The sequence below is a fragment of the Anser anser genome (assembly GCF_964211835.1).
Source record: "Anser anser genome assembly, chromosome: 2".
NCBI lineage: Eukaryota > Metazoa > Chordata > Aves > Anseriformes > Anatidae > Anser > Anser anser.
In genome coordinates this window covers 154,670,355-154,687,145 of record NC_139721.1, presented here as the reverse complement: position 1 = coordinate 154,687,145, position 16,791 = coordinate 154,670,355, and the positions used below count along the sequence as shown (strand labels likewise).

Below are 16,791 nucleotides of genomic sequence, written 5' to 3'. Positions count from 1 at the left end.
CAAGGACAGCTCCTCAACGGTTACTTTTCTGAAGTTAATGATACTGCAATTGTTCACTGCAGCTCATCGGTGTAACACAAGGGGCTTTGCCAAAAGTGGACACACCATTCAGATTACGGAGTTCGCTTGTTTGTCTGCAGCACTGATCTATGGGAAAGCCATTTTTCTCTTTGAAGAGAAAAGGTTACTTTCTTTGTATTCACTATAACATTTTTTCCTGGCCATTCTTACTGGAAGACGTGAGCAGCCAAAGACTGAAAAGGCCTTAGGACCAGTCTTACACTGACTTGCTCCCTCCTGTAAAAAAGCTTTCTGTGGCACTGCTCGTGCGGATGAATGTGCACGCTTACTGCCACGCTTCCCAGGGGAGCTGGATGTGTGGACGTGTGTGTATGGGCACATCCAGAAGATGGCTGTGGAGTGACATGCTTAGGTGAGGTCCTGCCTCACAGAAAGCAGAAGCAGGTGGGCAGCCAAAGGAGCGTGCTTGATCAAAGTGGTGTCTTCAGCTGGTTTTGTCTTGCATGGAAATTGGACTATTGATGCTTGTGATATGCATAGCCTCAGTGGGTGAATTATACAGATAATAAACTCAGACTCTGTTGACTATGACAACAGAAAAAAAAAAGAAAAAAAAACACACTTTAGAATTATTCCTTTTTTTTTTTCTCCATTTTTTCTCCTGATGCTGCATTTATTATTTTTTTTTTTTTTTTTTTTTGGAAGTGACAGAAAGGAGTTGCAACAGCAACTGTCAGAGGACTGGGCTAGCCAAGCCCAGTCTCCTTGTGCAAGTCTCTGTTCTATTTAACTCACAGTTGGAAATTGCAAGTCATTCATAATGACTTTGTAAATTGCAAAAAAAAAAAAAAAAAACCTAAGTTGCTGATGGATTTCCCATTTAGCCATTCATGAAGGCTTCATCCTTTCATTGACAGCAAGCAAGAACTTGGCCACCTTCAGCAGAATCACAAGTATGACTCAGGACTGGCAGAGGCTGTGGAAATAGTTAGATTTTTAGAAACTTGTGAAGAAATGCATTTCTTGCCCCTCATGGCCGCAATGCTTCTGTGCACTTATTAACAAGATGGAGCTCAGCTGGTTGAGAACTCTGCATAAGCCTGGGAAGCAGATTTATCACAGAAATGTCTGTAGAGATAGCTCAATGGCAGATTATGTTATACAACATTAAAACCACCTGCACAGATTTCCAAATGTCGTTCACACAACAGGTTTTACCCAGAATCTGGTGATTGCCACTGAGGTTGCAGAAGATAAAGCCCTGATGCTCTTGTCTCCTCATCTTTAAGAAATTGGTTGCCTAAAGTAACATACAAGTCTCCGATTTCATTGGTCTTGCAAGTACCGCTGGCATAAATTCAAGCTTGAAAGAAGCAGACAGACACTTCCTTTCCTTTTACGTGCATGCTGGGTTAGTTTTGGCTGAGACACCTGCTAGAAATATCCATCCAACTGCTGCGCAGTCCATCCAGGGCTTGCCCATAAGGTACCATTGCTAAGTGCTACATCCGAACCCAATTTCATCACGTCTTGTTACTTGCCAGCCAAGAAGCACAGCGAGGGACTGCTGCTCTCTGCTTTCTGGCGATGAGCAGGGAAGCATCTATCAGGAAATATGTTCTTCTGAGGAGATGGCATTCCTGACACGGGCAGCCCAACCCACTCTAGATGCTCTTCAGGTCTCTGCACCAAAGTCTAGCAGCTACGTAATGCAACCTTTAATCCAGCTCTAACAAGATTCCTCTCTTCACATCTCTGCTGTTGCCTCCATATTTTTTTTTCATCTTTCTCATCCAGCGATATTAAAGTCTTGAAAAGGGATATATACCCACCTGTCACTGAATAGACTCTAGCCCGGGACTTCAAATGCTCATCCTGAGGTCTGTTATCTCAGGAAACCCTTTGTTTCACACACCTTTGAAATGGCCATTTGGTTGAGTCTTATTCAGCTGGAATAGGGGTTAAAATACACATCCTGTAATGCTCAGTAAGCATAAGCTATTGCTGGGATCCCATATGAAGGCCATTTCTAAAGCAGTTTTGATTTCTACCTGAACCAGTCAGTTAGTGCATGCCTTGCTAGGAGAAAACAAAGGATTGACCTCACCTGTGGCACTTTATTATACAAGGCTTGCCTACTTGGACTGCCACCTTCCTCAGCCGCAGACAGAAATGCCCCACGTCAAGCTGTCCCATCCTGTTCCTGTGTTTCACTGGATTACCAGCTGGCTAATATTTGTCTCCCACCAAGGATTCACGACTTATAACCAAGGTCATCGCGCTGTTTCAGAACGGTTCGATGTTGAATGGGGTAACATAGAATAAGCACTGACTTGCTTCAGGAGCTGTGCTTGAACCTGGACAGGCAAAGAGGTGGAAAAAAAGGAGCAAAGAGCCACCGGCAGCTGGTTGAGGAATCTCCACACCTCACGTCATTCCTACATCGTGTAGCACCTAGCGACTGCAAGCTTTAAAGAAGAGAGCAAGAGTTTTGTTCAATATATCCTCTTAGCTAGGAGGTTGTGAGGTATATGTGGAGGGGGATGTTTAATGAGAACCTGGTTTCTTACAGATGTGAAGTGGGATCTGAAGTGACAGAGAAAGACCCTGGGGTCTTTCTGATTTTCTGATTGTACGGTAAATACAAGCACAAAGAATAAAGTGTCCCCAAAAATAAATTGTCTGCAAATTATGTTCTGCTTTCAGCTGAAACTTTCTGACACAATTGTATTTCAGAAGAATGCTTACTGGTTTGCTAAAGCTAACTGATCTCTCTAATAATGGCAAGGTCCTGGCTTTCTTTCAAAGCAAAGGTTCACACTATTAAATCTCATTAACAGAGGACTACAAAACCTGCGCTAAAACCTTTCTTGGCATGTGACCTTCAGCAGACCTGCTTCATTAAGCCTGAGATCCCTGAGAAAATGTTTGCTGAATAAAGTCATTCTTAATTAATGTTAAAATGTCAAGAATTCATCTGCCACCCATTTTTACCTTTTCCGTTATACTTTTAATTATGACCTTAATCAGGTAGCAACATAAAAGTCAAGAACAGCATCTTTTAAATGTACACACAACAGGCAGGACAATGCAGCAAAAGAAATCTACCAGAGAGATACTTTCCCATGTGGTATTTGCAACTTCCTAGACATCCTTCTGAACCCTCATTTAGATGTTGCCACTAAGTACTGATTAATTAATTAATTAATTGTAGAAAGCATAAGTATTGATGGTGATTTTCCCTTGCACCTTTCCTAGTGTTACCTTGAATGCTATCTCAAACCCAACGTAAGTCTGGAGTAACAAAGATTACTCCATTTGATCTATGACAAATCTCATTGTCTATCTATTCTCCAAGGAGATCCATCCAAGATTTTATATTAAAAATAATAATAAAATAAAATGAAGTAAAATTAAATTAAGTTAAATTCAATTAAATTAAAATGCAATAAAATATCTTTGGTGAATTTCTGCTCTTCAGACCAGATGGGCATTTTGGTTGGACCAAGAAGTTATCATGGAGTGGTATGAAAACACGGTGGGTCCAAACTCTGAAAATCCTCATTCATTTCTCCAATGACCAGTGATGATAACAAAAGTTGGAGCTGCCCGGACCTGTACAGTTGGATGTCAGTGGTGAAAGCTCAGAAACACTCTGCAGCCTCTTTTAATTCTTATTTTCACATTAAAGTAACGGCACCTGTCTTCCTGCCCATCAATCTGTACAGCATATGCAAGCCCTTCTGCTCTGGTTTAAATAGGAATGACTCATATGATATTAAGCCTCTTAATGAAAATGGATTACATTATTGCCTTTTGCAAAATAGGAGGTTTAAAAAGCCAAGTTAGTGTCTTCCAAATGTCAGTAACTGGAGACACTTTGGACAAAGAGTGAATTTTATAGCTTTTCTGAATATCTATAAGCTGGTCATCTTTGCAATGAAGCATATTAAATGATAAGAGAAAGTATTAGAAATTAAAAGTCCTTTGAATTTATATTAAATGAGAATTAGGTTCTGCCAGACTTCAAAATTGCTTCTTATGATTGCAAACTTGTTTTCCACTTACATACTTGAACTCTGACATGTTTGTATTGTCATCTTTCCAAGTACTTTGTCAACACCAACCACACCTCTGACCCTGGCTACTTATGGAATATTGCATTGCAAAAATGATTTTTAAATGAAATAGGGATAAAATTCAATACGGCAACCAGGCCACAGACTCTAAGGAAAAGTGTTACAAAGTTCCAACATGGCATAATTTATAGAAAATTGGTATTTTTGTTTATTTCCAACTGGCAACTTCAATTTCATCTGAAGCACTTGCACCTATGTATAAAGGCTGGTTGAATCCATTGATATGTGTCTAGTATGACTGTAAAGTATTTATGGAGGAGAATTAAACCTCAGCCACTGCAGTATTTCCACGGGGTATAACAGCCCCAAGGGAGCCTTGCTTTTGCTGTCATCAGCCAGGTAGGAACCCAAAACCTGTATGTTCTTATACCCAAACACAGGACACATAGTAGGAACAGGAGGGCCCTTTGTTCTTTCATGAATAATTTGATGTTTCTCGAGCAATACAATTATGCTTAATAACCTATATATTCAGAGTAATTGTTATCAGTTGTGTTCATTTGTGCATATGGCGTAATTTAATAAACATTTTAATTGATATTCCTGTGACATCTTCCCTGTGCTGTGATTAGACTGGGATTTTTATATCTACATTATTTTCATTTCTTGATAACTAGTAATTTACATCTAATAGTCTTTTCTTTTCCTCTCCTTTTTTTTAGAGGAGATCTTGAAGACACATATTGCTCATTGGTGGTCTCCTGATGGCACCAGGTTAGCATATGCAACAATTAATGCCTCCAGAGTCCCCACCATGGAGATCCCAGTATACACTGGCAGCCTTTACCCTACTGTCAAAATGTATCATTATCCAAAGGTAAGGGAAAAATATGGATAACAGTCCTGCTGTTCTAGTTCAGAAAATAAATAAATAAATAAATAAATAAATAAATATTTTTTTCCTTGGTAGGCTCAGAGAGGAGACTGTATAATAGTACATATTCATAAGCAATGAAAATAAACAGATCTAAAAAAAGATCAGCAGTTCATCAGTAAATGATCTTCATTGTTCTTTAGCTGTATTTGTAGAACTGCAGTTTTCTGATTCAAGCGTTAGTCATTCCAAATATAATTAAAATTTTTTTTTTTTCAATTCTTGCTTTGTACCTGAACAAAAGCAATTGTGCTTCCATGCTAGATAGGAGTTAACGATGTCTAAGAGTTTGCAAGCAAGCCTTACTACACTTAGGTTCATGACTTATATGCAGGTTTTTTTTGAAAGTAACAGTGGCCCAACAGGTCATGTCCTTTCCTACAATACACAAGGAATCCATATTTTACTACGTTCATCATTAACTTGTTAGACAACCTTTTTAACGAACAAATAAAAAAAAATGGAAATGTTTATAGTCACCAGGAAAAGTAGTATCTTTTACCAAGAATAGACAAATGTTAATTAAAATTTCCCCTTTATTCTCCTTAACGAGCTTTGCACACCTCTGTGCTGCACCACTGCCATTGCATCTTCCCTGAGAATGGCCTCATACAAAGGGAGTGCATTTTATGATCCTTCGGCTTGTCATAAATCAAAACCAGTCTGTGTTGTATATTTTGTTTTGTTTTGTTTTGTTTTGTTTTATTTTATTTTATTTTAATAATATTATCTTATTTTATCTTACTTTATCTTATTTTACCTTATTTTATCTTATTGAAATCCAGGCTGGAATGGAAAACCCAACTATTTCCTTGCATGTGATTGGTCTGAATGGACCTACCCACGACCTGGAAATGACTCCCCCAGATGATCAAAGAATGAGGTAGGTACTTTCTGGTGCTGGGATGCCTGGCACCAGTTCTGTCAGGGTTTTATATCAGATGCTTCCTTTTTTTTTGAGATCATTTTACATTCACTTTCTTTGCCACTGCTACAGAGTTTCACCTTGGGTAAATCTGGTTAAAAAATTTCACGTATTTTTTCTTCTTACATGTATTTTTCTTGAACACTGTTAGCTTTTTACTCAAAATTGCTGTGACCCAATCTAACTTCAGAGTAGAGTTATTTCCAGAGTGCTCAGCAAAATGTCCCAAAATCCATAAGAACACTTTCATTTCACATGTAATCACTGGCATTGTAAAGGGATTATGGTCTGCAGCCTGTACAGAAGACCACGAAGCAGAAACAGGGCAGATCTCTAACCCAGAAAACATGAGCTCATTGCTTTTTGACTTGAGCATTGGAATGAAACCAGAAGGACATTCTGCAAATACTTCCTAGTATTCGTTAAAAATGAATAAATAAGAAAGCTTTTGCTGTTTTTAAGGCAAATATATTTGAGAAGTTTGACTGCAATTCAGCCAACCTCTTTGCCACCCATTTTTAAATAAGCAAGCGCTTTGTCCTGTTTGCATTCAGCAAGAGCTGAAAAGTTTGGCTTGGACTTTGGCCCGTGGTCAAAGCTGGAGGTACATTTATGGGTCAGCAAGCACTTGTAAGGAGCATCACATTGTTCCAGCCTTCTCTCGGGAGAGAAAAAGCTTTAGTCAAAGCCTGGCATACCTACCTGCAAAGCTCGAGCATTGGGTCCAAGTCTGGATTTCAGTAACTTTGATTTACACTTGAAATAGGTTTCCAGCACGCTGAGAGAAACCAGACTCTGCTTCTTCATGTAAATTATCCACAGAGGCCCAACCACACAGCATTATAATGTTTTTTGTGCACGTCCAACATTACACTGCAAGGTTTTCATTCCCAGCACATCACTGGTTCACGTGGCAGCATCCAAGCATGCTCACCTTTCCTGACTGCTTGCTAAGTTAGGCTGCTGGATCCCCGATTCCAGTGCCAAGAGAATTACCGGTACAGCACTGAGCTAATGAAACAGGGCAGGGGAAGGTGCTGGGGTGATCTTCCTTAGGCATAATAGGTACATAAGGCCTGTACCTGATAGCTGTGCACAGGCTGGGTAGCCATCTAATGAGAAGATGCTAAACCAGTGGGATCACTTACTGTGGAAATTACCTTTCTTAGCGTTAAAGCTAATGTCAGCCCCACAACGTAATAATTCTGAAAGTCTCCAATTCAAACCCAATTATGCAACAAATGCTGTCTGCCCCGTGAACAAGCCAAATGGGCAGAACTGCAGTTGTCTTTCAGAAAACCAGCTTCAGGTCTGCATGCGGCAGGCAGCGATGCCAGCTCTTGGTACCCAAACCCCAGGATCAGAACTGCAGCTCCTGGACAATATCATTTTCCTGCTCCTAGCACACTCCATAAACAGAGACTCAGAAATGCTTTAATTAGAGTAATAACTTGAGGCTGCAGGATCCAAGCATTGCTAATAAATTTGTGCTATGTGGCTATGGGTGGCTGTAATTTCTTCGGTAGCAATCAATACTGTAAAGTGATGCAACATATATCATAATTAATTAGTCTCTTTATATTTCATCAAAAACATGGCAATTTCCATCCCTGAGGCATGATATAAGTAGAGCTGCTAGAACAACAGGGGTATTTTCATTATGCATATGTTTTCCAAAATGAGAGGATTAGTGTGATAATGTTTCATTAAATAGACAAGAGAGATGCACCGAACAGCTAGTTACAGAAAGGAGTACCGAAGGTTCAGGGGAAGCTGAAAATAAGGCTCTGCAAGCAGAGTGGTCCTATATGGAGCATTTCAGTGTGCCCCATCTGTTCATGCAGAGGATGTATGGACAGAGCAACCAGATATGTGATATAAGATATATGGACAGAGCTTGGTGCTTGTTTTATCTGCAGCAAAGAATTTTAGTACAATTAATAATTGTAAGAATAAAGTGGAAATAAGCCACTTTTTTTTTCTTTTCTTGTAGAATTAAAGAAAGATTTTTTTCCACAAATTTGGGATAATTATATATATATATATTAAAAAAAAATGATGATGGGAAGCAAATTTGGGGATAAAAGGACACCCTTTCAAAATTATTTTCCTTTTTAAAAATCTATCATTATATTCATTTTTGCCAAATTTTCTGCAATGTCATTCTTTGCTGTGAGAAAATGAAAGTGGAGGAAGGGAGAAAAGTTGCAGAAAAAAAGAACATATTCTGACATGTAATGTCTGAAAGTCATTTTTATTTTGATGAAGAACACTGGACCCATAACAATAAATTGCTACATCAGCAGGTGGTGGGAATTAAACCATGGTCCAATTTATTCCTTAAGTCACATTTGCATCTCAGATGGCAAATGAAGGAAAGATGCCATCTCTCTGAGTGCAGAATTCATCCCTGGTCCTTCCGCAGGCCATGGCCATGAGCGATGGAGGAACTCAGACAACGGAGCGTTCTTTGCCACGCTTATATCTTTCTTGCTATTATTATTAAGTATTCATAGTTTACCTTCATACCTCCAGAAAGCAGCCAAGTAACGTTAGGACACAAACAAGAGCACCGTACAATAACCATGCTCAGGTGCCTGCAAATCCAACTGGTAATGTCTTTACTGGAATGGGCAAATCACCTGCAAACCTCAGCACATCTCCTGGCGGTGCCCAGACAGGCAGTTCCTCTCCCTTGGGAAGATGTAACTGCCTCTGATGAAGACATCTACAAACGAAGCAGTCGGGTATGGTTTACACTTTGCTCTGTGAGAAGTTCTCCTTCAATCAGGTCCTATAAAACCTGGGCTAGGTCAAACAGTTGGTGCTTGGGAAATGCCCCAGCTCCCACTCCCCTCCGCTGGCTGCTCAGCCCCTCGGAGCTGCAGATGTTTGCAGTTAGCTGAGATGGATCGCACCGTATTGTCCTGTTTTCCTCTGTAAAATGGGAAGCATAAAACCTAGTTGTCCTACAGAAGAGATGTAAGAAGTAAATTAAAGACTCAGCGCCACTCTGAGGCCAGAATAACAAGTACTGTGCAAGTATCTACAGTTGCCTGCTGGCTGGGGTGTCCCTGGGCTTCACAGCCGAGAGAAGCTCTGAAGATAAATTGCAATTCTGCACGCATCTCCAGGGTGGTAGAGAAGATAATATATAACCTAAAATAATAATTAAAAGTTCCCCAGCAAGAACTGTGGCTCCAGTGTTCAAGCAGTGAGAGGGATGTAAAAATTTAGTACATCTTTCAAACTTGAAATTGGATTTATGGAAAAAAAATGCTCCAAGCCACAAAGTGTACTAAATACACCTTCCTTTTCTGTGGAGACTGAATTTTCTCAGTTCATTGTGAAGATGAAGGTGAGGTGGTTGTACAGTTTAATTTTGCTACATTGTTTTTTTCCTCTTACGGAAAAAATTGCTAAGCTCTTGCTGATAAAAAGTAAAATTATAATTTTATTTCAAGCACTGCATTTTCAGACTGCTGTTGTCTCACCTGGAAGTATCCTTCCTCCCAGGGTGGTGGATGCAATTGTTGAGGTCTTTTGTTATTTTTCCTCAGCCAAATCCAGGCACTAAACATTACTGGAAACTACAAAATCAATTTCCAACTTGTTATTTTGCTAGACAAACGAGTCTTTGTTACTTTTGCCCTTTCTCTTCAATATATACAGGAGTGCTTGCCAGAACACGGAGTACTTTCCAGTGACACGGCACATTAATTCCAAGGGGAGCAACAATTCCTTATACATATTTTATAGCAAACAAATGAACTAATAAATTTTTTATAGACTGTATGTTGTGAGGAGTTGTATTATGATTTAAAGGTGTCTTTGGCCCACATAGCCCACTGGTACATTAGACCATCAGTAGCTTTGTCAGCTCAGCAGGAGCTTTACCCTGCAGAAGGGGTGGTGAAGCCCTGAACCGCTGCAGAGTTGGATGTCTGTGAGCGCCTCCTAAGAGGGTGACCATCGGGGTATTTATTTGTGAGCCTGGATTTTCCAGCCCAGCCCAGCCTAAGTGGATGTGCTGCTCAATATTGCACATTGCTCAATTTTCCTATGCTTTCTAGGGCAAGATATTGGTTACAGGACTGTGCAGCCCACACTGGCGATTTATTCTGGGTGTTATCACAACCTGAATATGTCCAGCAGCAGAGAACGGCACAGGGAGCGTGGGATGGCAATTTTGCCCATGCAAACTGTCACGTCTCTGCTGACTTCTTTATGGCAACCAGCTGTGACTGTTTTGCAGACACCCCGTGCCTCTTTAAACTATATCCTTCCTGCTCTTTTCCTTCTGATGCAACACTTAGGGATATTTTGGTGTGTAGCAAGGATATTTAGAGACCATTAACTCTTCATAAGCATAAAGAATCCGACCACTGGCAGCGATGGGTTTGAGTCAGCCAGTTAGTCTGCTCAGAACGAAGACTGTTTGCAATTCCTTTTCCACCTGTGCATAAATTTGTATCTCCAGGCGTTTCAGTCCTTCGTGGAAGACTGAATAGCTTGAAAGGTTCTTTATCTCTACATGTGGCTTTTCTTTGAAAACGACTTTCAGAAGAGGCAGATAAAACACCTGCACGGCCCTAAAAATGTCATTTTTAGGGGTTGAAATCCACACGTAAGGAAGTCTTAGGAAGGAAGAAACATCAAGACACAGCATTCATAATAATCAGAGGTGTCCCTGAGCAGCCTCTGACTGCTCGGCCAGTTCCTTGGGATGTCAGTAGCGTGCTGAGTTGTTTCATGTTTTCCTGTGTTTTCAGGGACTATTACATAACCATGGTGAAGTGGGCGACCAGCACCAAGGTGGCAGTGAACTGGCTGAACAGGGCCCAGAACGTCTCCATCCTGACGCTGTGCGACGCCACCACGGGCGTCTGCACGAAGGTAAGGGATGAGCCTGGTGGTCGCTGGTGTCCTACAGAAGGGAAAAGTATTTCAGCCACCTTGCCTGGGGACACATCAGCTGCTGCATATTTGTTTAGGCAGACACAGAATATAAACACTGCTTGCTATATTTGCTGTGTAAGGGTGTTTAGGGGTTTCGTTTTTTTTTTTCTTTATATCTTGTGGAAGGGCAAGAGAATTATAGCCATGCACACACTGTGTGTGTATGCACATACGTGTACAAGACAGTGATTGCTTGTCTTGAAATACCTGCATACAGGCACAAGCACACACACATCAACAAACCGTAACCTGAAAATGTTTGTGACATTCTACTTTAATGGCATTATGCCCTTGCTTCTCTATCCATGATTTAACCTTAGCTAATTAATACCTCCAACAGATATACTAATGTAAATGCATGTGCATTGATATTACCTGTGTAAATATTAGATGATACCATCTTTTAAACTGGCATAGATATTTATGTGGTAGAATAGTGTTCTGATACACCTTTCCCTTGAAAAAAATGATGCAATACTGTGCATAGAGCACAGTGAAGAGTCTTTTCTTAACAACCTTGGTTTCAACCTTTATTTATTTTTTACCAGCCTTTATTTATTTGGGGAATAATATGCCATGTAGATTTTTTTGTCTGTATGAGTAGAATGTTCTCTTGAATGAGTGCACGCTGATCCATCAGAGTTGAAAGACAGGGAAAGCAGTCACTGGATTACACAGTGATCCCAAAGCACAGGCTCAAACAGTTTTGGTTTTTTTTTTGTGCTTCTGCACAATTTTTCAGATTCAGTCCAAATGTTCTCTGCACTGATAAGCAACATGTAATAAATGGAAGGAATGTTATTTAACGATCTTGTTTTGTTTTAGAAACATGAAGATGAAAGTGAAGGTTGGCTGCACAGACAGGTAATAGTGATCTTCTCTTTGTGGTCAATATTTTTTTTCCTTTTTTTTTCTACCAAGGAGAAAAACAATTTTCTAAAGCTGAGAAAGGTAAGGGAGTGTGATTTGTGTTACAGAAAACAGTGATTTAAAGCCCCTAAGAGCTTTTTGATTTATGTGATTTTTCTATTCTTTTATCTTTTCTTTTTCAAAGAAGGGTGGGGTTTTTTCAACATCTGCCTATATTAAACCTGTAGATATCGAGCATGTAAATCTCTGGAAGATCATTTATAACACTTCCCCAGCAGTCAGTTTGTAAAGTGATCTCAGATTTGATTAAGCTGTTCTTTAGAGAGAAGCTGCTGATACCAATTCAGCCACAACACTGAACTCTTTTTCATGGGATATGTGACTGCCAGACAGGGAGGAGCATATCAGATAAAGTACTTGCACTACATTTTCCCAATTCCAGTTTTAAAGTATTTCACATTTTTGTCACAGCTTGCTCAAAGCATCCAAGAACATATAGAAACTGCAATACATCAGTTCACAGCAAGAACAATGATCTCCTCTGTTCCAGTGGCTGTCCTATAGCAATGGGCTATGTCTGATCCAGATAAAAATCGATTCTACAGAGGAAATATATTTTGTGCTCCAAGCATTTCAAATAATCTTTTACTCTACTTAGGTATAGAGTAAAAATATTCTGCCAAAGTATTCTTTGCATTTACAACACCAGTGTTGGCTTGAAGAGAGAACAAAAGCTTCCAAAACAAGCCAAGTCAAGAAAAAATTAAACTGCCCATATTTCGTGTCTTAAAAAAAAATAAAAAATAAAAACCTACTTCACAGGGTTATTTTATTTTATAAATCTCCAGATATTTTTAATCTTTTCATTGCTATTTACTGAGACCTGCATTATCCTGAAACCTAGTGCAGTATGTTAGAAGAACATCTGTTTTACAGTGCTATGTCTCTTTAGTCATTTTACCTATTCCATTGGCAAGCATTAAAAGATGGCATTTTATCCTGTACAACTAGTAGGTGATCTGCCAGTTCCTAATGGGCCTCCTTCAGAGAAAACGAGTTTATTTTAGTGCATCGCCAAACATCATATATTTAGTTTGAGGTTGGAGAAGGATGTTACAAACAAATGGGTCAGACATCTTAGTGCTTACTAAGGTAAGCTAACACTTGGTATGGACTTTGGAGACATTTGATATTACTCTTCCAAAGCATCTGTAAGAGTCTGAAAAATTACAGAGCTCTTTTGCCTATATTTCTGTCAAGAAAAGTACTTAAAATTTTAGTTTTGACTGAATATATGATTACTAGAATAATTACATTTTCTGTATTTACCCTTAATTCTGTGACACATTAATCTAAAAATCTGGAAAGTCATTTTCATGCCATGTGCATCTATCTGCGTATGAGAATGATGTGGAAATATTGAATGTTAGTGCAATTCCTCTAACCTCTTTAAGGAGATGAATCACACATTAGGCGGCCTCTGAAGGAGCACAGGAGTGTGACTCAGCTCCAAAAGAAGATTTCTTGGTTGAGACATTTTAATATAGGTGTATGCATATGAGCCAAGGGCCCAATTCCCCACTGTAGTCAGCTGATGCCGTCAGCAGTGTGGTCAGACAATTAATGGACCTTGAGCATGATTCAGCCCACCCTGCAGAAGACGCCAACTGTCTGGTTGGCCACCTTCTTCTGTATGTTCCATTGGCCAGACCTTCCTTTGAGAAGTACCCCAAATATAAATCAGTAGGACTAAAGAATCTATTTGCCTCAGTCTTTAAAATACTGCTTCAAAGTACTCCAGACTCATGGTTTCACAAGTGTTCAGGAGCTTTACCTTTTTCTTGGGTGTTCATCTGATCTTCCTGGGGTAGGGGAAAACTTCACACTAGGCTGGGAACAAGAGACAAGGAGAGAAAAACGTCAGTGAAATAGCAGAAGATACTCTAAAGGGACATGCCGGAGTCTTCAAGGATGACAGAGTCCATATTTTTCAGCTGTCTGAAATAAAAAATAAAATAAATGAAATAAAAACTCCCAGCTGTCTGGGAGTTTTGAGATATGGCATATGGCCCAGGAATTTGATTTTTTGTTGTTATTGTTGCAGTGGTTTAGTAACACAGTAAGATTTAATAGTCTGTGTATAGTAAATGATCTTGCATTCCTTTCTGGGCTTCAGTTCATGAGTGAATTTTATTCAAGCCTTGCAACTTTGGAGAGCCTCTCTTCAACACAGGCCAAGAGAAAGACTGGTATCACTGTCTGCATGGCTGAAAAATGGGATTAATTACTCAAAGTGTAATGAGAAATATGCACAATTTGCTAGAAAGTGTCTGTCACTCTGTGTCAGATGATATGGCCAGGATTTTCAAACCTTTAGCACAAATAAGAATTTGCACGTGTTCACCAAAGTTGCCGAGGGATTTTGAAAGTTTTTGCTGCTTTTATTTACATACCTTCCTGTGCTCTTCTGAGTATAAAAAACAGACTGACCTTCATTCATACGTTTGCTTAAATGTACAAATTCTCTGAGACAGTGATTTTAACTGTAAACAGATCTGGTTCAGTTTTTGTGAAGCAGCCATTTCCAGATGGTGATGGTGACAGTAGATAGCAATGAAGTCTTTGGTGGCAACATTTTGGTACCCAGTAAGAAACAGGTTGCTGGAAATGGAGTTGCTGCTGCTGTTTGTTACTGCTAGTGATTTGGGTTGGCCAGTCCCACTAATTCATTCTCCAGCCACAGGGTCATCCTTTCTTTAATGATTATTCCTTCAGCTGGAGGATGATGAGGGCTCTCGGTACTCAGCTCCAAGCACTTTTTTCCTTCCTCGTCACCCCTCACAGCAGCAGCTCTGTGTACATCAGCTCCCTGAACAAGACCACTAAAGGCAAATGGGATCAGGGAGCTACACGTGGTTGGGCATAAGCTTCAAATTAAGCTGCTGTGGAATTGCACAGAAATTACTTTTTTTTTTTTTTTTTTTTTTACCTATAAGTGTGAGTCTGAGAGTTGAGTTATTGCTACGTGTAGCTGATATAAGGACAGCTTAGTCCTCCATCTGCACAAAGCAAAGGGTTTCTGGAAATTGGCCTTGACTATTTGGTTAGAATTCATTAGTCTAAATACAGAGATCTAGCTGAGCAAAAAGACCACAAGAGCCACAAGGACTTAAGAAATGCCCTACTGAGACAGACCACTGCTTCCCCAGCTCCATCATTCTCTCTTTAAGTCACAGCAGCAGAGGATATTTAAGAATTGGTGTGAGCTGGCTGCTTTCTGCAGTCCAATCTTCTCATATTTCACCAACACCTACAATAAAAATATTACAGATCCTCAAGACTCTATCTGTGCCTATTTCCTTTAGTGTTTGTTGATGAATCATGAATTTATTCAATTGGTTTTTGCACCTTCTGAGACCAGCTGTTTTCAGAAGCCTCTTGTGGCAAAAACTTCCAGAAATTCCCTACCTGCTGCACAGGAAAAGTACTGACTTCTACCAGCATTAAATTGATCTCTCATTATTTTCAAGGACTGCTATTCTGTCCTAGTGTTTTGGGATTCAGTGAGTAATAGTCAGACAAAGGCTCAGTTTGTATTGTGCACAGAAGCAGTAAAATAAAAATAAAATAATAAAATAAAAAAATTAAATTAAATTAAATTAAATTAAATAATAAAATAAAATGTACCCCATGTACTGCTTGAGGCATGTATACAAATCCATATAGGTATGTTCATGAGGTTTTGGAGCAATTCCATCACGAAGAGCAGGGTTTTTGTTTGTGTAAATACCAGCATTTTAAACGTTGTTAACCTGTTGATGTTTATCAGCTGAACCACAGCCCAAGCCAAGTTCACTTCCAGATGGCCAGTGTTGCTCCCTACATTCTAGTTATAAATACCTGTTCCAAAAGCCTGCATGGTGACACCCCACCTTGCCATCCAGAATAAGTGATCATCTCTGTCACAACCTTAAACGAGGTTCTGGTTGCATTAATGCATTGTCTTTCCAACGACAGGAACATGCAAACAGACTATCTCCTAACATTAGGCAAGTGCTGAAGCTCGTGTCTGCCCTTCGTGCCATGCACCTCTTTCCCCTGTAGTGCTGAGCGAACATCAGACTAATCTGCACAAAGCCTGGCAGAGACGTATTGCTGGAATACATAATGCAGGAGGCACAGATATAGAAAAGTAGGGTGAGCTCACTGCTATTTACCTCTGTAAAGTAAAGCTTGTGGAGCAGCAGTTTTGTTCATGTTATCAGAGTTATTTTTCAAGTTCACCTGTCATGAATGACATTTGGAAATAATGTAGAGTTTCATGTTTCGAGTTTCCAAACAATGTCATAAACAAATGAAACCATTATTTCATGCAACTGCAACAACCTGTAAATGGGAATAATTTAAAATATACTGAAAACCTAAGCAAGAAAAAAATAAAAGGAAAAACAAATAGTTTGAACACCTAGCTTAGTGTTGATAAAAAACAATAAACAGTGGGAAAGAATTAATCAGTGAAGAAATGGTAGCAAAGGAAAACACAGTAAGAATAATGTGCTAGTTTATGAGAAATAAAAATGTTTCTCCTTTTGCTGTGTGCATTTGCATTAGCCATAAGTCTCCCTGTGCAGGGAAGTTCTTGCTGATTCAGTGTGGCACCTGAACCTCTGTCAAGCAGAAAGCTGGGGTGTTTGATAAATATTGAACCAGATGAGGACCCAGAAGAGGTTCAGCAAGTGTCCCTGTTGCCCTCCCTTGGAGAAGAAGGAGACATAAAGCTGGGCCAGGGCAAGCAGGGCTCATCTGGTCCCCAGGAAAGCCTGGTATCACAGCAACCTTCAGCAGAGGTTCACTCGTGTTTTAGTCCCAGCCATTGAACATACAGGGGACATTCAGCTAGCCAGTTCCTTTGACACAGACCTACCGTGTCACACCATATGGACCATCCTTCAGCTTCCCCTTGTAAACTACTGTTCAACCATCTCCTGCAGAGGAGACCTCCT

General features: G+C 39.8%; 1 protein-coding gene across 3 annotated transcripts in view; it reads left to right on the top strand.

Moving 5' to 3' along the window:
- The window catches only part of DPP6 (dipeptidyl peptidase like 6), a 409,630-nt gene that overhangs the window by 350,499 nt on the left and 42,340 nt on the right, over positions 1 to 16,791 (top strand). For all 3 annotated transcript variants that reach the window (XM_083826972.1, XM_083826974.1, XM_083826973.1), the window contains exons 9-12: positions 4,823 to 4,977; positions 5,820 to 5,917; positions 10,732 to 10,855; positions 11,744 to 11,782. In XM_083826972.1, the coding sequence (XP_083683098.1) occupies positions 4,823 to 4,977; positions 5,820 to 5,917; positions 10,732 to 10,855; positions 11,744 to 11,782 (416 nt within the window). The remainder of the gene's footprint in view (positions 1 to 4,822; positions 4,978 to 5,819; positions 5,918 to 10,731; positions 10,856 to 11,743; positions 11,783 to 16,791) is intronic.